Here is a 21,605-nt window from a genome sequence, read left to right as displayed (position 1 = left end):
GAGCCGTGGGACAACTGCTGTATTAATTACATGGACTGTAGCATTCCCTCTTATCAGTGTTTTAATATGGGGAAATTAAAAAAAGAATTTGATAATGCCACATCCTGAATCTGTAGCTTTTATTCTCAGCATCGATTTTTCATCAAAAATAGGTATGGGAAATCCTACTTGCACCAACATTTCTTCTCCTTTTTCCTTCCTTCTGTCTCCTTCCTCCCATACTTATTTCAATCTCCCTCCCTCATTACATAATTGCAGTCAGGACTTTCTTTAAGTCTATTGAAATTATTTTTGTGTTAGAGTTTAATATATACAGGTGTTGATATATCACTTCATTGCACTGCAGTATGTAGCAGTATCAACACAGTCTATTGGTACTGGTGTGTGGCATCGCTCCTGGGAATACCTGCCATGAACATGCACACCAAGCACTGCTGCAGTGCTCCCTGTCAGGAGTGTGGGGCATTCCTTGCTGTACCTGCATGTTTTCCTGAAGGTTTGGGTCCTTTTTACTACTCCCAATGGACATACTTAACATTTTTCTTTAGTTCCTCTTGTGCCTTCGATCTGACAATATTTCTATGCTAGTCACTTAATTTAATCTCTTGGTTTTCTGGTCTGTAATATAGGATAATAATGATACTTAACCACCTCTGTATAGCTTGCTCAACTCTTCAGTTAAAATTTACTCAACTGTCATTGCAAAAGAGAAAGCAGCATTGTTTTGCTTGACCATTGTATGGTATATGGCAGAAGTGGCTATACCAAACTGTGAAAATCACAACATTTCAGCTGGTGGACCCCAGTTACTCAGTACTGCCATAAACGGATGAAAAGTGAATAGAAATCATAATAAAAAGAAAGAAAAGAAAATCAGCATATCAGAAGCAAAGCTTGGAAGAAAAAGGTCAAATAAGTGGTATGAATTCCTATTTCTCATTAATTGGACTTCGTTTTACAATCTGAAAAGTTAGGTACTGGAGAATAACCTGTATTATGGATCTCTATACGTTAATTGTCAGCATGTGGTATATATCCTCATTTGATATAAAGTATTTAATATTTTTTCTTTTACATGAACTAGATATATATGTATATTTTTTGAAAAACAATATTGATTTCCTTTTAATTCTGTTCCTTGGTTTTACTTTTCTATTTTAGTATCTTTTTGAGTTAACACATCCAATTACAAGATGGGGACAATGACAAAGCTGAAAGCTTTTGAGTTTAGCAGCAAAGTCTGCCTATGTCAGGCACACATCAATTTACATGACACTGGAAGGTCAAAAATCTCATTATTATTTGCAGTGTTTATGACTGCCTTCCTAACCAATTGTTTCAAGTACTGAACTGTAGGTCCTGGAAAGTCATCTGATCTGTGAGATGATTTATTAATTTGAACCACTTGGTATTGCCTAAAGCTATGAAAATAGGGATATACTAAAGAACATTATTGTAATTATTCCATTAGGAATCCCTTCAATTATTCATGTGTTTTAATCACTTGGGCATTTAACATAGTGCTAAATTATAATCATCTGATTACATACAGATTTGTGTGGAGCTTTGACACTCTTCTATGCTGAAGTAGAACATAAGCAAATGCAGACAAGTGACTTCACCCTTAAAAAAATGCTTAATCTTGAATTCACATGCTAGAATTTAGGTGGTGTTAGAAGCATTGTCAGCAACTGTGGAATTTGCCAGAAAATCTGACAGAATTGCTACAGAACTGTGTTCTATATTCATGCTTTTACAGTTATATTTTCAGCTTTTAATGACAATGAAAGTAGCCTTGAAAACAGTCTGTGAAATGAAGGGAGAACAACATAGTCCTCTCTCCTTCAATCTGCAAAAAATAGCATTTTTAAAAATCCAGAGATGAACACAGTAATCTTCTAAGCTGACCTGCTTCAGGCAGAGGTATTTTTTTCACAGGAATTGAATCATGATTTACGTTTCAAATATGATTATTATTTTTAGCAAAACAAACCAATAATATTTAATTACTTTAAATTTTTATCTTATTTTACAGATTTTTCTAGCTTCAGTTATCAACTTTTAAATCATAGTTGCTCCATGCTCATCATTCTCAAAAGTTTTCCACACAGATCTCTTTTCCACTGATGAGTGTCTTCACAGAGGCATGTAGTAATCCCTTTACTTCCTTTACTTTGCAGTCATCCTTTGAAGTTACTCCTCTGTTTTCTCATCTCTTTGGAAGTTTGCACTCTAAACCAGAATGCTTGTCTGGTATGGTCTTAGGGGTTTTTTATTTGAACAACGATAAAGTCTCTATTCTCTATAGCCTAGAAGTGTGGGTTTGCATTTTACTGAACTGAAAAAAAATATTTAAGTTTATCCCATAATAGTAAAGTGTCCTCTTGATTATTAATTACATAAATCTTTGCATTTGACCATCTAAGCAATTAATTAGCATCCTTTAAATTGCTGATAAAATCATTGACAAGTTGGACCAAGAGCCAATCTCTTCTCCATTCATAGACATATTCTCACTAATGAGTAACCCCTACCATTCATGTTTAATAGCATCTTACCTATGACACAGTAAAACTTAATGAACAGAGGCATAACTGAAAGACAGACGTGAAAGCTGGAAGATATCATAGAATAATAGAATTGGCTGAGTTTGAAGAGACCCTAAAGGTCATCTAGTTCCAATCTATGGATCACAGTAGTGACAGCAGAGCATGTAGCTAAGGTCCTGTGTCAGAGATCTTTATATCACCTGATTGAGAAGACACATAAAAATACTCATGCCTAAGACAGGTAACACCTATAACTTGCTGGTATCTTTTCAGGCTCCTTGGGTTCACAAAAAACTAAGTGTTTGCTGTTTAGCTGTCAAAATGTGCAGTTACTGAGTCTAAAGTTTAATATAATTAGTTGAAGATGAACAGTCTCCAGCAATGCTGCTTTCATAAGCACTATAGAAATACATAAAATTTTACATCTTTTTTTTCATCTTTTATTAGCACAGCCTAACTCCAGTCTCACTTTTTGGAAGACAATTATGTTTTATGTGTGTATTTGCCCAAAGAGGAAAATGGAAAAAAATTATTCTTGTTCATTAACAATGAGAAGTAATTGAGTTTTCTTTCATTTAATAAATATAGATAAAAATAAGTCTTCTCTTTGTCTCTCAAATACATCTTCCAAATGATGTAAAATCTGCTGCATTGCAAAAGTGTCAGACTAGCAAATTACAGCTTCTCTGTTTCTTTCCTGCCCTGCTATTGTGCAGTAACAACACAGTATGGAGATTGCTGAGATCTTACTAGTTCCCTGGGAAGTGACAACTTTTGTTTTTCTGAAGGCAGTGGTGGAAGCTTGCAGAATGCTTGCTGTCGTTGTGTTAGGATAAGGCATGCCATTGATGAATCTGTTTCTGTAGTTTCTGAGTACCCTGTATCACTGTTTCCTCTGAGGATTTCACAGTACCACTGTACATACACTGTCACTGCTCCACCTGGACAGGCATTTAACATATGTTGACAGTATATAATCAAAGATAACATCATGTCTTGAATATTCACGAACAGCAGTCTTTCAATTTTCAATAGTGCTGCCCTGCTAAACCACTAAAAAACCTAGTTTTCCCCCACAAGTAATACAATAATCAGCTTTTCCCTGACGTGATCTTGTGTAAATATATCACTAGATTAAGGCCCATGCTGATCAAGTTCTTTCTGTAATGAAAAGTTCTGCTTTAATATTTCAAGATTATTTTGAGTAAGAAAAGGCTCCCAGGTGTTCCAGTTATGGGAATTCTGGAAAGTGTTGGCAGCTGCAGAAAGTCTATGCTGTACAATTTGGTTACACTGTGCCTTAGAGGGAATCTTAGGTGGCTAGAAATATGAAAACAGAGTCTTATGCAAGTGTGGAAGTGCACTTATGTAAGTGCATAAGTGTACACTTATATAAGTGTATAAGACAGGTTTTTTGTACTGAAGTTTTAAAAAAAATATTCTAATGTGTGTTTGAATCTGAAATAGAGATTAGTAAATTGATGAGAAGCTTCTGACTCCTATGGCACTCTTTTATCCGTGCTTTTAGTCCTGCATAAGGATCATTAGGCTGTTGTGGAAAATCAGTAGTTCAAACATGGTTATTAAAAAGTTTTTCTTTAGGTGCTGATATTCTGTGTGCTAATTACTGAGGAAAGCTATTTCTTTTAATGGTAAAACTGTAGGTCTAATTGTTTGGTAACATATTTTGTGTGTTTTCTCTTCATTTTCTCTGAGAAACTGTAGCCACAAAAGACACCAAAGCTATAAGGTTTACTAATTAACTGACCCATTAGTCTCTCCAATTAGACTAAGAATTTAGAAGTAAAACCACCAGATGTAGCTGCTCCAGTGGAAGACTAAAGGTATTGCTTTCATACAGCACTTGTGCTTTCTCTGTTTTGTGACAAACCAGATTATTTCTGTTCCCATTGCTGTCAGGCACATTCACAACAAACAGTAAATCCTTACAAAGTAAGCATTTTTAATTGTATGGGCGGCCCATATGATTAGTGGTGGGGCATTCAGTCTACCTGATGCTGATTCAGCTTGAACTTAAATTGCAGATATTGATCAGCTTGGCCTCTAGATCTTTATAACCAACTTGAACCCTTTTCTTAATGTCCATACACATGCAACTATTTTTGACTGCTGTGCATGTTGTATAATGTAGTGAAGACTAAACATTGCTGGACAGCCCTAGAAGTAAAGAAAGCTACTATATGTTTCTGAGGAGACAATTTTGACTTGCCATTTGTTAACAGATCCAATAGTTCAGGTAAATTTATTTGTATGAGGCAGCAAAAAACACGTCACTTGTTAATTGAGCTTACTAAATTGTATTAAATAAAATTAAAATTGTATTAAATACCATATATAAAATGTAGTCACTCAAAAATTGCATAAAAAAGCTCTTCCTATTACCTTTTTAAATAATAAATGATCTTCTTGCTTGCTAGCATTGTTTCTTCCTCCTGAGTTCCTTTTGTCTTACCACAATGTGACTTTAATATAGTGCAGTTGATTATATTCTGAATTTATATTCTCTCAACCTCTGTTCAGTTTTTGAGACTGTTTGTATCTCACAAAATATAAATTGTCTGTGAACAGTTTCATGCAAATAATTTTATAACAACATATGAAAACCTGTTTTAAAATTCAAAAATTTCTGCTACTTTTATTTCATCTACTTCATAACTTTGTTCTCTTCGTAAGTATATCCAAATAAGCATAGTTTTAAATTCTCTCTGAAAATATTTTTGCTTTTATCTCCTATTCCATTGTCCTAGAGATGTTTATCATTATTTTGCTGAGCATAATGCAACAAGCGTGAAGTTAGTGAGATGATAATTTTCAACATGATTTTATTTATGTGACAGCCTAAAAGTGCAAGTTTTTATCCAACCTGCATTGTTTTCTCCAAAATTTGGAAAATCACTTAAAAGTTCAGCTGATACTTCATCAGAGATCCAAGTGACAAGTATGTTCATATTGATTCATGTGTACTGTCTCCATGAAATGTATACATGCCTGGTAAATGAGGCTTCTATGTCTTTTTTGAGGAAATTTATGAGTTATGTTCTAACGAAACATGAAATCATAAAATTTCTCATCTACTAGTTTATAATCAGTTTTATTTGAACCCAAAATTAAATATTAGATCTATTTTGCTTCCTTTCCCAAGTAGTAACATTCTTATGTCTCCTCAAGCTCCTTCTTCAGTAACTGTATTATGGATAAAACACTTTTCATGGTCAAATAAATTTTTAGAAGCTTCTCCTTTCAGCTATTCAATTAGTTGTTCAGCTGCACCCCTTTTCCTTTCTCTTCTTTTACCATTTAAAGGACTGTATATATCAACTTTATAGCATCTGAAATAATTCCAGTTTTGTTCCCGTTCTTCAGTGAGTAAAAGACAGCAATGTTGATTGCTTTTTAGCAGTTATGAACTAATTTTGTAGATGATTTATTAAATAATTTTTTAATTCTAAGTTGTTTCTGTCTGAAAGTAGCTCAGATGAAAGAGAATGTACCTTAGAAGTAATAACTTCAGATACAAGCAAAAAAACAACGAGGCAAAAGAAAGGATCATGGAAATGTTTTGCTGTTATTCAATTAGCTTAATTTATTAGTATTGCCCCATCTGCAGCTCACTGTCTGATAAGCCACTTCTTTTTGGATAGGAGCAGGAGGTAGTGATCCCTTTCTTGTTACTGGTGCTGTGCTACTAGTAAGTGTTTTTCACTGCTTCCAAAACTACTTAGATGTTCATAAATAAGTCACCGTCCCTGTGAGGATTACTGGGTATGGTCTTAATTCTGTGGCATCATAAAAAATTAATTAAATGGTTACATGAGAATTGAACGTCATTTCTCTGTCCTGTACTGGGTGATCTATGCATATTAAAAAAACCAATTGCTTATGTCTCCTGGAAAAAATTATTTTTGTTGCTTTTTGGAAACTCTGTACCACAAAATAAGAATGGACAGTTTGTTTCATGTTTCTTGAATTATAAATTATAATAATAATAATAATATAATGGCCAGTCTTCACGAGTGAAGATCCGGGGAAGGTCTTTACACCTTCCAGCCTGCGCATTGGATTTTTTAGGTGAGACACAGTGTGCGCGGAACTGAGCCCACCCTTTAATCCTAAGGTTCATCTGCCGGGGCCAAGCGAGTGGCAGCGAGGTCCTTAGGACGTAGGTGGGTTGCCTTTAAGGGCTAACGAGCCCCACCTGCCCGGGAGTGGCCCTGACCGGGAATCGAACCCGGGCCTCGGCGGTGATAGCGCCGCGCCTTTACCACTAGACCACCAGGGGCTCCGTATTATAAATTATATATAGATGTTAAAGATCCATAGGGAAAGGAAAATCCAGATACTTTCTAGGGATATTTTGACAAATATTGGGCTAATTAGGAGCCTGACCAAAAGCAAAATTTCCAGAGTAGTGATTTCCAACAGCACTTTCCAGAGTAGTGATCATCCTCTAAAATGGAGTTCTGATAGTTATGAGGAAAAAAACCTTCCAGAAATAACAAAAAAGTTCTTAGGGCTTGCATATCCTGTTTACCCCCTCTTATTAGTCAAATTTCCCCCTGTGATTTTAGAGAATGAAAGGTTACTCTGTAGTTGTAGCAAGTCCTGTAAGAATCAAGCCTTTGACATATTGACAAGAAAGCTTCTTGGCAGCCATAAAACTCTAATTTCCAACAGTAAATAGACTGTATTTCTTTTTGTTGAGAAATATTTATTACCACTGAACATCTAAAAACCCCTGTCACTTTAACCAATGGGAGTAGATATATGCATCCCAGACAAATGCTAATAGCAAGCAGGAATGTTTTAATTGCCATTAACAATGGATTAACATTAAAATCCTTTCTACCCATATTGGAGTCACTGCCATCTCTCTTATCATTATAATCTGACAGGATGTAAACCCTTTCTCTCAGTTTCGTTTGGCTACTTAATCATCCAGTGAGAGCTCATCCCAATATATCTATAGCCCCAAGAGGGCTAATTATGGCATGAAATTCCTCTGGCACAATGAAGGAGCTCTCTGAAACTCCTACCCACAAATACTTGCTCTCAGTTACGCTGCTCTCAGTTCTTGCCACAGTCAAATAATTGTTGAAGGTATCAGAATGTGTTGTGTTCCTGTCACCTGCATTGCCTACAAGCACTGTGACGTAACATACGTGAACACGTTTGTTTTCCATCTAATCCAAGGAACCGGAAATCAATTATCAATCTGTCCTGTGCCAGCAAGTGGTCCAGGGGTAAATAAACCAGAAGAACTCTGGGGCAGTGCTGTCCCACTATTCCTATCTTTTCTTTGCTCCTCATTTACAATATGGAGATTCACCATGCATGAACAGGCAAGACCTAAAAATATTTTATACATAAAGAAGGATGACCTTTATGAGGTGAAAAAAAATTAAGATACCAGTTCTTCCTATACTTGTGGAGTATCTTCAAATATTTCCCACAGACTTTCCAGAGAGATTGGCCTGCTAAACTCTTCACTGTGTTCAAGTAAAATTAAAATTTGCCTGCTTTCTCTTGGCAAAAGCAGAACCCAAAATTTTAGTCAACACTGAAGCGTGCAAGAAGCTTTTGTTATCTGGTATTTGTCCAATTGTTATTTTTTTTTGGCCTATAAATAGACAAGCAAATGTTGAAAAGGATAAAAATATGTTAATAGAGCTCAAGTTAATGCAACAGCAAAGCCTTAGAGAGTGCTATACAATGGATGATACATTTTTGCTTCCCATCTTTTTCTGTTCCATTTTTCATTCTACAGAAAGAGAATGGAATTTTCTTTTCCACTCAAAAATCTTTTCCTTCATCTACCAAAATTGGGTATCATAAAATACTATTGAAAATTGCTTCTGCTGAGAAAAACAAAACAAAACAAAACAAAATCCTGCTTTGTCTCTGAAGCATCTCATTGTAATATCCCTTAATGTGACAGCAGTCACCCACACATTCATCCAGAACTGAGCTCTCTCTAAGCTTGCCCTATTTTTCAGTTTTCATTTCACAACTTACAGCTGCAATCTCTAGTGGCCCAAAGTTTTCAGCAGACATCATTGGTTTAACCTACCTTCATCTTTGACATTAAGCGATTTCTTTCTTCAAGACTCTTATGAGAACACATAGTCATCAGAGACGGTTCTTGAAATAGTTGTGCTGGAGTAGTCAGTTAATCCAACTAGTCAGTTCTGTGAAAATTCCCCCCAAAATTCCATATAGGTACCATGCAGTTTTTACTGTTTCACCTGGAATATCCCTGAGCATTTTCTTCCTCTACAGTGATGCCTCCAGTCTTCCCGACTACTATTTCATTATCAAGGGAAGAATTATATAGTTTTCCATTTATCTATCTAAAGCTCAGTTTCATTTTCGCAAAGATCAAATCTGATCCAGCAATTTTAAGAGAAAACTTGCATACATGCTGTTATTGTACCCGTGCTCGTGTACACCCAGTTAAAAGACATTTCCTTATAGTCCAAATGATTATTGTTCAAAATGTGTGTGGCATCACATAGCCCTTGTATGATTCATCAGCTTGTGACTCTCTGGATTTTTTAGCTTGTAAGATTTAGATCACTCATAAAACCAGTTAGGAAATAACAAATTTTATGTAGAAAAGCAGATTTATTTTTGGATGTAACAGATTACAGATAAAATCCAAAATCAAAAAATAATGAAACCCTTTCTTTAGGCAGTCCCTGTCTCTGTGCACTATTCCTGACTTGTTTGTGCTTAGGAAGAGTCCATGTTCCCAGTTACTTCTGCAGTGACATGTAAGGGCTCATACCAGAGGCATTTCAGATTTTTTGCAGGTCGTTTCTCCTCATTTATCTTGTTGCTGATATTCCCATTAGTGCATAGGTCTGTTTATTTACTTTCTTACCTGTTTTAGACTCACTTTGCAGTTGTAAGATCTCCCTATCCCCAGATCCCGAGGTTGATCAGGCTCTGTAGAGTGCTCTTTAACTTCATTTTTCATTTGGCCTGATTCAATGTATTCAATGTACCAAGGAAAAGGAAGAATCCTATGTAGCCTGGATTGAAGTCCTTTCCACACATGATATTTTTTTCATGTTACTTACAACATGACCAGTTTTTCTCCAGTATTGCAGGTTTTAAAGTCCTTAGGTTTGTAAAATGGGAAATTCACTACCAATCCATTTGATTTTCTCAAAGTAAGAGAACATGATTTGTAGAGAAGAAAGAGGTAAATCAAGTGCATTGCTTCAGAATCGTGATGTTAATTCTTTTTATAAATTAAGTATTATGGTATATGAGGTATGGTATAATTTGCTTGGAAAAAATCAATGTTGCCTTGAACTTTACTATTCTATAGCTTAAGTTTATTTTAAACTCTACAAAATTGTAACATGATGATTAGCAGTACAAAGCACTTTTGATTGATGTATACTTCTGTTATAGAATAAAATTGCTATAGGGTTGATTAAGGTTTGAAGTAAGGAAACAGATTCAGTGTGGACTCGACCTCTTGACATATTCTGAACCATTTTTGGGAAAATATGTTTTCCTTCTAGAGTTATATCTGAAGTGAACCTCTTCACATCATGGCAAATAACACATGGTTTTCGGCTGCACAGAAATAAACACAAAAGATTTCAGCAAGGATTCTACCTCTGCATGCCCTCCTGAGTAGTGTTATCAAATTTGTGCTTTCATATATCCCATCTCTAGCAAAGGTCCTCTCTATTTTTGTCCCTCTTGAAGACTTTATTCAAGTGCTAATGTGGAGGCACACACAGAAACCTCCCATTGCATGTGAACAGTTGCTTTGTATCTAGGCAGTATACATTCCCAGAGGCTTGTATCTGGTGGGTGACTTGATGGGTGACTTTCTGTGGATGCCTTGCACAGACTCCGATCAAAAGTGAGCCACCAGTTTTCAGAGGGATGAACTCTAATTTCTGGAGTGCATTAGTTTCATTCGAAGATGGGATGTAGAAATAGTTGAGAGCATTATCCTTAAAAAATAGCTATTATTTCTATGTAATAACTAGCATTCATACTTTGCTCTTGGCACAGAAAATTCTGTCCAGTAATCATCTGGAAATTCAGATCTTATATTTTGTGGTGATAATGTATTTTTTAGAACAGTAAACCACCAATATAGAATTAATATTTATTCTCAGAATATCACCTTGAAAGACAGAAGATAAAAGCCCTGTGAAATATGCTTAACAGGAAGAAGTTTTTCTGCTGAGGTTTCAGAAGTTTCAAAAACTCTGCTATCATATTGAAATCCAGCTTACTTTAGTAGCAGCTTGCAATGGGAACACAGCCACAACTGGAGCGCTGGGTCATGCCATGGGACTCAAAGGACCTTATACCAGCAAGAACTGTTCCAAGAGTGCATATTCAAGCCTTGTTCAGTTTTAAGTAGCAACAGGCCTGAAATACATCCCTAGATGTGAATCTAAATCAAAGTGCTTCCCTTTACTTAGTTGGACTAAAAATCAGTTGTTAAGGTCAATGCTTCTCTGCTGTTATGAACAGGATTTAATGCTGATAGACTGTTTCCCGAGGTGGAATTGGTGTCCTAGTGGAATTGGTGTGGATAGACCTGAGATGCCTCTGGTCGTTATAGGTCATCATGGCTAGGCTTCGCGAACGAAGATTTGAGAAGGGCTCTATCCACGCTTGCTACAAGCGCGCTGATGGCTAAAAAGGCCAATGCGAGATAGACAAGTCCGGTTGCAGAAGGCACAGCAGAAAGACTCCCCAGGTGATATCCATGAGACGTGATTCTTTCTGCATTGTCTTTTCTCCTCAAGAGTGATCCTGTGTGTGTTCTCAAAAGCAGCAGCAGCGTTATAGATGGTGTGTCTCCAGGCCTCCCGATTGGAGGCCAGAGTAGGCCAATGATGGTGATAGGTGTGTAACATTTTGCACAAAGCAACATAGTTGAGCTGTAGTTCAAATCTAAGCAGTGAACTTCACATACATGAAACTTGCAGATGCATGTAATTGGCATGAAGATTAATTCAGCTTGAAGGGAAGCTGACTGATTAAAACACCTTTAAGTTCTAGTATCTTTAAAAAAATAGATTTCAGGAAATGGAAACTTATTTCATTATTGTTTTGATAATTAGTAGGAACTCGTGACGTAAGTGCAGGCAGTGAGGTGCTGTGTTCCATTAAGCTTGCTTTCTTTAGGAAGTAGTAAGTTTATAATTGAAAAGTCAGCTTTGTTTCACAAACCCTGGTGTGTACTGTGACCAATGCCAATTTATTGATTTTTTTCCCCTTTGATTCTTTACTACCTTTTCTCTTTAGAAATTATGTTGTTAGATGCAGATCATGTGTGAGAGCATGGTGTGAGGGGAAAAAGAGAGGAGTGAAATAGGGACCACTTTGGTATCCTGCTACTGTCTGGGCACAGTTACTGTTTGTAATCAGAGTAGCTCCCCTGGTGCAGTCTATGGCTGGTTGTCAAAGGGCTGCCACAGCTTGCAGTGCTGTTCTGTCCTCAGTCACCTCCTCGGCATCTCCGGCTGGAGCTCGCTGAAGAGCAAACAGGAATGCTGTTTAGGACTCTTGTGTGACCTTGGAGTAGCACCAAAGTCTTAGAGCACTGGGTAGGTACCTTTTCTTGTGTTTGTAGCAACTGTGTAGGTCTTTGGTTAGGTTCTAGTCTGTGTTGGTTGTTGCTAATGGTCCCCAGCTCCTTCAAAGTGTCAGTCTATCAAGAAAAATAATGTAATGTAGAAATTTATTGGTCTGCCTCTGTGAATCAGAAGGTAGTGTAGAGAAATGGTCCCCAAGTGTACAACTGGTTTCAAGTGGCTCAGCTGCTTCTCTGCATTTGACTGACAGTGGCATTAAGGCAGCACAGAATCCCAACTATTCATCTTTTCTGGGTAGAGCAGCTGTCTTTCAATAACAGCTAGAGGAATGCAGCTCTCCTCTATGACACTGATGTAAGGCAAGCTAAGATAGAAAAGATAATAGGTTCATGCATAGAGGATTGCAGTATTTTCTTTATCTAGACAACTGACTAAGGTAAGAGGTAAATATTTATTTACCATCTAAAGATGTTATTTATATCATTTAAGTAAAATCAAAGTTTAAAAAAATAGTAGATAAAATCTGATTTTACCCCATTTGTATATTTATACATACATACATAAATACATAAATGTTCCAGATAAGTAATGCAAAACAAAATAATATTAATACAATAATTGCATTTAAGTTAATTAATAATAAAAGTGTATGAGCTAAGAATAATAGTTAATCAAATCCTAAAGCTTTTCCCTTTATCCTCAGTTCATCTCTTCCCTTCTCCCCTCATCTCCCTTACCCACAGTCTATGGATTTAAGTTGTGTATATATCCTTCAGGAAAACTAAAGGTTAAGTTTTTGTTTAGGATGGAAGTGTTAGCCCCTGAGAAGAAAACACATGAACAGAATGAAGATTTGCAACAGTATCATCAGAAGCCTGCACGCTGCAAGAAAATGCTTAGGAATTGCTGCTTGATAAAGCGAATTTTTGCCTGGAAAAGTTTGAGCTCTAAAGGTACCTTTCCTACTGAAATTTTTAGTGTAGGAGAAATTATTGTCTTTCCAAGAATTCTGAATTGTTGATACAATGGTATTACTGAATTTAGCATCAGTCAAGTTACAGGTACAAAAAGTCTCTGCTGTCTTGAGTCTATTGTGCAAAGAGATTAAAAATGGTAAAGCTTTGATTGAGGTGCTTTATCATAATGTGATAAAAATAATTGTACTGCATGAGCATTCATTTTGCAGCACATAAAAATACATGGTCTGCAGAAAAAAAATCCTTCAGTCAGAAGATAAATGAATAAATGTAAAATCCCAGCAATTAGATGTATCAATTTATCAGGGCCCAGCCCAAAAATCTATTTTGATGAGTAAAACCTCCTTTGATCGCTGTCAGAGTATATTTGCATGGAAATTACATATCAATCCCTTTGTCTTTGAGAAAATGGAGAAAGGTAACGTTCTGCCACATCTATACATAATGATGCTATGTACTGTATTTATTAATAAATACTGAAAGAAATGCTTCTTTTTAAATTAGAAGTTGGCTGTGAAATATCTCACCATTGAAAGTTGAACTCTTTTATGAATAACAAATTAAACAGCAACCATCCTGAAGTGATGGTTAATCGGCTTCACATTATTTTCCTCAGGAACATACAAACAGTTAAGAATTTTATTCAGCACAGATTCCTCTTTTTACCTTCGTATTTGTACTTTACAATATTAAGTAAAAAAAAAAAAAAAACAACACTGCCCCAAACAACTCTTTTGCATTTTTCATTCCCTTGCATGCAGTTTATGACAGCTAAAAACCCTGTGTCCTCGATATATACAAATTGTGTCAAACAGAATGAAAAAAATGCATGACATTGTTTTGGTATGAAGAGCTAAGTCACCACAACCTGAGTGTGTGTTAGGTTACTTAATTTACACATTTACTTTAAAGGCTATGCTGGAGTAGCTTAGTTTCAAATTTAGAAACAATGAGCTAGTTAAATACAACCTACCTTTGGATTTAAACTGTCCTGATCCCTGCATTATCCAAGTAAACAAGTGTTTCATATGCCTTTTAATCTAAGCATAAACATCTAGCTATTCTTGGCCACTCATTTTTAAAGCTTTAAAGTAATAGTTTCAACACATGGCTGCTTTAATCACATGCATATTATGATTTGCTAAATACATGTTTGTTTTCTGACTACTGTATCTGGTTGTACCTATAATTCTCTGCACTTTCATTTCTTTTTTTTGCCTTGAGCTAATGAAGCAAAAATAAATTTTCTTTAACCTTTTCAGAACACTCACCCTTTTGGTTGTAGGAAATTTTTTCATTTGGTTATTTATCATCAGTCTCAGTAGGTTGAAGCAATCAGCTCTCTAGAAATGGTATGTGAATCTAAAATAAATTGCACTGAAGTTAATAGGTCTGATTTTTCAGTACCTTTAAACTGTCTAATAATTTGCACCTCTGTAAAGGGTCTTAAAACAGTTAATAGGTGATGATATAATTAAGGATTTATTTTGTTTTAGTAAAGTGAATTAACAGAGAGATGAATTATTGTAAAATTAGGCTCAATTAAGTTACTCTGGATTACTCCAACAGAGACAAAATCAGAATCTGACACATATTTAACTCAAAATGAAGCTAATAATTTTACTTTATGTCATATCAAATGATAGAAAACATATTCCCGTAGGGATACCTTTACAAGAACATTTGAATATTTATTAGGATCAGAAAGACTGACACCCTGAGGTACTTTAATCATAACTGCTCTGATGCCCAAGGTGACCTCACTGGCCAGGCAGGTTTTGTTGGACTGCAGTGCTATACTGACATCTGTAACCAAGCTGGATATGGTATGTCCCATGGGGCTGCTGAGCCACAGCTGGGCAAGGTTACACACACAGAAACAAGGGGGGAATTTCTGAAAGTTCCTATGCTCAACCGTGGAGATGCTCATCCATTTTCTGGAATAAGCTAAGTCAGCAAGAGGTCTGCTGTAACTTAACCCACCTCCTAGTGCTCATGGAGCACTGCAGTAGCTAAGAGCACCTGACTACAGAGTTACTTGGCCAATACCTACTGTTTTCTGTTGGAAGAATGAAGGTGGGCTTGCAAATCATATTGTGATGGCTCATTCCGACTTAGGTATTCCTTTACACAAATCAGACTCCCCCAGTGGTTGTCTTAAGCTAACTTACATAATAAAGTGGTATAAGAAATAGTCATTAGGCCGTTGAGGCTTGCAGTTTAGTACTTAAAAAACGACTGAAATGTTTTTGTTCATATTTCTAAAAAATCACGATAACTGTAAATACCAAATTATTTGATAAGTCATTGCCCTTGTAACAGTTTGTAGCTGGGAATCCTAATATTTCTTTAAAAAAAAAAATTATTTTTCCTCCACAATATTTTTTCTTATTTTAGTTTATTTGTATAATCTTGAAACTTAATTTGTCAACATGTTGTTTTAACTTCATAGAATTAGTTATACTTTCAGAGACAATTTCCATTTATGAATTTGGAGCAGGCAAATAAATATTTGATTTACTGCAATGTTCAGATGATTTAACTCTATTTTCAGAATGAATAATCTTTACTCTTATGATGAAATCTTAGAATATCCTGGCACTGGGGATGTCTTCCTTTTCTTCCTGTTTCAAAATCTAGGAATAAGAAGAATGTTATACCATAAATACTGGAAAGATAATTATGCTCAACCTTTTTCAATGCAGTATTTAAACAGCATGAATTCAATGCAGGAGTGATTGCTCAAAAGGATGATCAAGAGAATAAAAAAACCCCAAGGCTTATTGTATTTCAAAGAAAAGTAAATGGAGTAACACGGTTGTCGATGGGAAACATTTCCGAACTAAACCCACTATTTTAATCAATGCTCAAGGCAGTAATTTGACTAATTCCATCACACAGTAGTTTCAGAAAGCAGATATCTTGTAACTGAGGCCAGGAATACATCAGTGAGAACTCAATACTGCAGTAATCTCTGAGCCCAAGTTTAAAGCATGTATTGTAAAGCTTTTACTTTCAAATGTTCACTTTCAAAAATGAGCAGCCCTGAAGAATCCCCTCCCTAAACTGACAGCCTCCTCAGTTAACCTAGGGTAGTTATGAGTCTTTCCTGATCATTCTATGCCATGAATATACATTTTGCTGCAGATTTTATAAAATGCAAATGAGAGACACCAAGGGGACAACAAGTTATCTGTCACAAAGATAAATTTGGAGGCATTGTACTGCTGAGTCTGCATTACATACTGCTAAAAATATTATAGACTATCAATTGTTTATTTATAATTTTTTCATATTGTTGTGTTTCCTCACACCACATATTTATGAGTTGAGATATGAGTAATTTAGGAATAATTCCAAGCTGTCAATCATTGTGTGGGTTTTTTCTCATCAAATAGTACATTTGAAAAAGTATATAGGAAAAAAATAACCCAAGTTATTTGAGAGCTAGTTAAAGTCCTCTCTGCCTAGGGTACTTCATACACTCTCAGACCTCGGATAACTCATAAAATTCCTGCTGAAGATTGTCAGGACTGTTTTTTTAAATACAGACTGCTTGTGAACAGGAGAGTAGTTTGTCTCTCATTTGCCTTTTCTTCTCCTGTGCAAATAAAGAGAACACTTTTCCTCCCAGTAGTTCAAAATTAACAAAAAACCTGTATTAATATTGAATAGGGGGTCCTTTGGACTAAAGCATTTTTCCAATGCCTCCCAGCTTTACTTCCTGTGTGGCTGTTTGCACCTTTTCTATTGAGCACTGAAGCAATGAGGCAAAGACATCTGAAAGGTAGAAGGTGATGCCAGCAGGACTGCATACAGGGTTTGTAATCCACTATCAAAGCTCATAGCTGCCTTAACTAGAAACTAGAGTGACTCATGAGACAAGAGGTGTTTCCTAACTTGACTACTGAAGCAAAAACATCTTCTATTTTGTTTGCTTGTGCATGGAGTGAAGTCTGCCTGGTCCTAGTCACCCTTCTAGAAAGAATATGAAATAAGTGGGGTAGATAAAAATGATCAAAATCAACAATAAATAGTATATATTCACTGTTAGGAATACAATCTATTCCTGAGTTCATTCCCTCATCCCAGTAGCTGCTCTTTATTAACAGTCTTCTCTTAAAAGATTGCCAATATACAGTTCAGATCTTAACTTTTGCAGTAATGGAATTCTTATGACCTGTCAGATGTGTCATTTTTTACTTCATGTCATGTCAAACTACATCACGTAGTTTTTGTAGGATTTTTTTCTCCTCAGTTTTCTCACAGATGCTTTGAGCAAAGTTTGGTTTTAGTTGAAATAGCAGATTTACATGAGAGGACTTTATAGAACTTTATGTGGGCACTACGAAAAATTTGTCCTATGTGCCTGTAGAACTGCAGTTCACATGACTTTGCTATTTTGACTCTGAAAGCAACCAAGAGAAGAAAAAAAAGTGGGTGGAAGTGGTTGCAGGGAGAGAAGAAGAGATGGAGGAAGGGACGGAGAGGTTACAGGGAGAGAGACTGAGGACCACGTCCCTTGCCAGACCTCTTATCCTTTCCATCTTAGATGGTCAGCATGTAAATAATTAGACCACATCCTATCCAATCTTTGTTGAATGCTCAAAAAGGAGGCTTTTTAGTCTCTTATTGCGTGTATTAATGACTGAAGACATTAACATATCTTAGATTTTATGCTCTGAAGACAGAGATCCATTTAAAAATGTAACATTTAATGGGTTTAATGCAATATAAAAATCTTTAATTTTTAAAAGCACAAGCAGAGAATTTTTCTTGGGAATTCAAAACAAGCAATGTTTAGCCCACTTCATATATTTGAAATATTTATTAAAATGTTTTACAATTTGATGAAGATGCTTTTGGTGTACATACTAAGTTCACTACTAGACCCAAGAAAAGTTACAGGATGAAAATTTTATTCACTTTGTGTCTTTGGATGATTTTTTTTCAGAGCACATGAACATTTCTCACTACTGCTTTTGGTACTTCTTTAAATTACAGTGAACTATTAGCACTGTTTTCTTAATAAGTTCTAATAAGTTGAGGTTTTGTGTTGCCTTATACCTTCTGGTTCAATGTGCAAATGTTCCATTTTATGTTATGAAAGTTTTGTCTTCTGAAAAAATATTGCATACATTGTACATATATATTTTTTTAAGTCACCGAACTGGATGGAAAATAGATATATTCCATGTAAGTATAAAAATGTTGTTAAGTGGAAGTTTTTATTTATTTCAGATTTTTCCTTGAAACCAAAATAGGATTCTCTTCTTTGCTAAATAATTCTCCACATTAGAATAAAGATGTATTTGTATATATTTAATAGGTATGAAAACATTGTGCTAAAAAATTAGGCAATAATCTATTTTTAATATTTTTTATTTTGCTTTCCACCAAATCCTATTCACCCATTATGATCTCAGACAAAGGAGTTTTTATTAAGTTACCTGGCAAAAAGGGGCACCTTGTACATTGTTCCCTTCTTGCCAAACATTAACTCTGAAAGACAAATTGTGCCAATAAAATTAGAGGCTCTCCCTGGTGAATGTAATTTTCTTTTAAATTTGTAGCATGGAGTGATCTAATCTCAATGAGACTTCTAATACCCTCTTCAGGGTAGCACTAATAGTTAATGGCAAAAATTTACATGAAAGTGTATTATGCAGGAATTTTTGTTGTGTTTCAGGTCATTAAAATGGGAACTGGAAAAAAAGTGATTCTCAAAACTTAGACTCACTCCAGAATGATTAATGTTTTCAAAAGGGCTTTTACTGTTTAATTGTGTACAGACTTGCTAAACTGGGTAGTGCATATAGCTAATGAAAATGTGAGGCTCTGACACACTCTTTTGTATGTATAAAATTTTGTTGCATCATTTTTGGCTTGAGGAAGTTTAACAATCACTCTCCTATATTTCTCATAAAAAAATCCCATGAACCTTATGAAGAGGACACAGTCATGACAGAAGACCTTGCTGCTTTATTCTGTACTTACACTTTATTTAAACATTTCCAAATTTAAAAATTAAATGGCAGAACTCTTGCAATAACCACTAGTTTACAGTTTGGGGAGAATTCATACATGCCTCTTCAGAGCCCTTGAAAGAGTTATTAGTGCCTACAAAAGAAAGTGTTGTCCTTAACTAGGTTTTTAAAGATGGTTAATGCAAAGATAGCATGTAGCAGAGTGCAGATTGTGAAGTCAGTTCTCTTACAGTGAATGTGCTTGTATTGGAAGGAGAATGATATTACATGGGAATTTGTTTTTATTAGGGTCTGATATTAAAAGGATTAAATATGCTCCACAGTTAACACCTGAAGAAAGGTGTGAGTGTATAATTTTATGGAGTTTCTGCTTTATGCTTCTCTGGCTGTATAAATATTACACAACAAGACCTATTTCTCCTTTTCTTTTGGTGGTTTATTTCCTTCATGTCAGAATGGATTTTTATGGTCTTCTGCAATTTCCATCTTTCTAGTCTTGGCATTGCAGTTACCAGGAGGGACATGATGCTGGAAGATGAAGCATTAACTCATGGCAGACCTAAAAACTGCATTTGCAGAAGAGCATGTTGAATTCCCACTGCCCAGTGCTCGCACTAAGCAGTTGTATAAGCTTCCTAAAGAGACAGTGCACAATTTTAAATTAACTCTAATTAAGAACTTTCAACAGACCCTTTTTATTAACCGTTTATTTTTTGATTAATCATCACAAATATGTCTTTTACTTTCATATAAAAATCATGAGGAACCAACAAGATGACTGGAAACTTTCCAGGAATGTCACTCTGGATTCTACATAATGAAATTTTATTTTTCCATTGAGATCATTAATCCTACTTATCAATTATAGGCTTATTGTTCCATCAGTTTAAATTGTTAAAACACAGTCCTAGCATCTTCTTGAATTTGGTTGAAAATGAAAGGAATAGCTAATTAACTCATTTTTAATAAGCTAGTTATATCAGAAATATAATTATTTATTTAATTCTTTTTGTTTCCACTAGAATTGGAGTTACTGCTTCAGTGTCATACAGATATTTGAAAATTATCCATTGCACTACAATATAGAAATCTTATGCCCTGAACATGAAAGCAGTCTGTGAAGTTCTGACCTCTTCATTGGAGAATATGATGTTTAATTTTGATTCCTCATATTTTCCTTCATTTTTTTACAAAGGTCAGTGTCCCATTTAAAAAAAAAAAAAAAAAAAAAAAAGAAACTTATTGAAAACCTTTTACTTAAATTCAAGTTCTATCAATTAAATGTTTGGAATATAATAAATGTAGAGGATCACTGCTTTTGGAAACTCCATCCTTTATGAAACCAATAGATGCTTCTATTAAGTATCTGTGCTCACAGTGCCTTTGATTTTTATGTGTCTGCCAACTGTTGATTTTTTATTTAAAAACATTTTATCAATCCAAAACTAATAGGCCAAAGAAGTGTATTAGATTAAGTGGAAATATATATTCTCTAAATCTATATTCATGCCATGTTTAGAAAATGGAATCAATCTTTAAATATCTTGCCACTTTCCATCTGGGCATTACTCCAGCAATTTAAATGACTAAATATATTGAGAGTATTCCAGATTAAATGGGAGCTCTGAATGTCTTTTTATAAATGGTATGGCACATAAAGATCTGAATATGTTGTGGTTGTTGATATTATCTGCATTTTGTTTACCAAAGTATATTGGGTGTTAGTGCAGGAAAACACAACTGCATTTGCAAGCATCTGATCCTGGAAAAAATCCTGTGAGTAGAAGGAACACTGCTACTGCAGATCAGGTAAGCTGACACAGGAGCAGCTTCTTTAATGCATGCAAAGGCAGCTTTTTTTATTATTATTATTTTTTAAGGCATGGTGAAGTGTTATTACTAGATAACTTTTCACAAAAGATCAAAATAAAAGGAAAACCAGCATATCTTAGAAGTGAAAAGTTAGAGCAGAAGAAGGGAGGAAAAAACAGTAGGAAATAAAATTACATGTTGCTTTGTTTGCTTTCCCTCCCCTATTTAATTTACTGCTGCTGTCATCTTTCTGAAATGCTTGTTTCTATGGGAGTCTGCAGTGTGGTCTCGGTAGTTCTGGCAGACAACACTTCTGATAGGATAGATTTGCCCTCTTTTCAGCCCCAAAGGGGTAAGTGGGAGGACTTGGGGCTCTTCATTGCTGCAATAATGCCATCCTGCTGGGACCTCCCTGCTGTTCCTTCCAGTAGCATTATCTTCTTGGCAAGGAGACGTGTTCTCAGTTGTTCTTTAATTTTCTTACTCATCCTTTCTGTGTGCAAGAAACTAATAAAAAGTCAATAAGGAGATGAAGTTCTAAATGTTTAGTGGGCACAATGACTATATTAGTCATATATGGCAATGCTGCAGCTGAATTTTGTGGATCACCTCAGCCAAATGCCAACAAACCTGTACTGTGTAGGAAAGCAGAAGGCACACTTGACTTCACATGTCACAGAA

At 35.4% G+C, this 21,605-nt stretch overlaps 1 protein-coding gene across 4 annotated transcripts in view; it reads left to right on the top strand.

Annotated features, from left to right (window-relative positions):
• The window catches only part of KCNIP4 (potassium voltage-gated channel interacting protein 4), a 394,946-nt gene that overhangs the window by 26,536 nt on the left and 346,805 nt on the right, over positions 1 to 21,605 (top strand). The window contains exons 1-2 of one of the 4 annotated variants that reach the window (XM_050338780.1): positions 12,004 to 12,160; positions 12,953 to 13,101. The exons of 2 other annotated variants lie outside the window; for them this stretch is intronic. In XM_050338780.1, the coding sequence (XP_050194737.1) occupies positions 12,954 to 13,101 (148 nt within the window). In that variant the 5' untranslated portion in view covers positions 12,004 to 12,160; position 12,953. Of the gene's footprint in view, positions 1 to 12,003; positions 12,161 to 12,430; positions 12,585 to 12,952; positions 13,102 to 21,605 lie in introns of those variants that run through there. One more of the 4 variants, XM_050338781.1, reaches the window with a different exon arrangement.

The sequence above is a fragment of the Myiozetetes cayanensis genome, unplaced genomic scaffold, assembly GCF_022539395.1.
Source record: "Myiozetetes cayanensis isolate MyiCay16 unplaced genomic scaffold, myiCay2020 scf7, whole genome shotgun sequence".
Taxonomy (NCBI): Eukaryota; Metazoa; Chordata; class Aves; order Passeriformes; family Tyrannidae; genus Myiozetetes; species Myiozetetes cayanensis.
The sequence above is the reverse complement of the archived record's forward strand: the minus strand, read 5'-3'. Positions and strand labels throughout refer to the sequence as shown.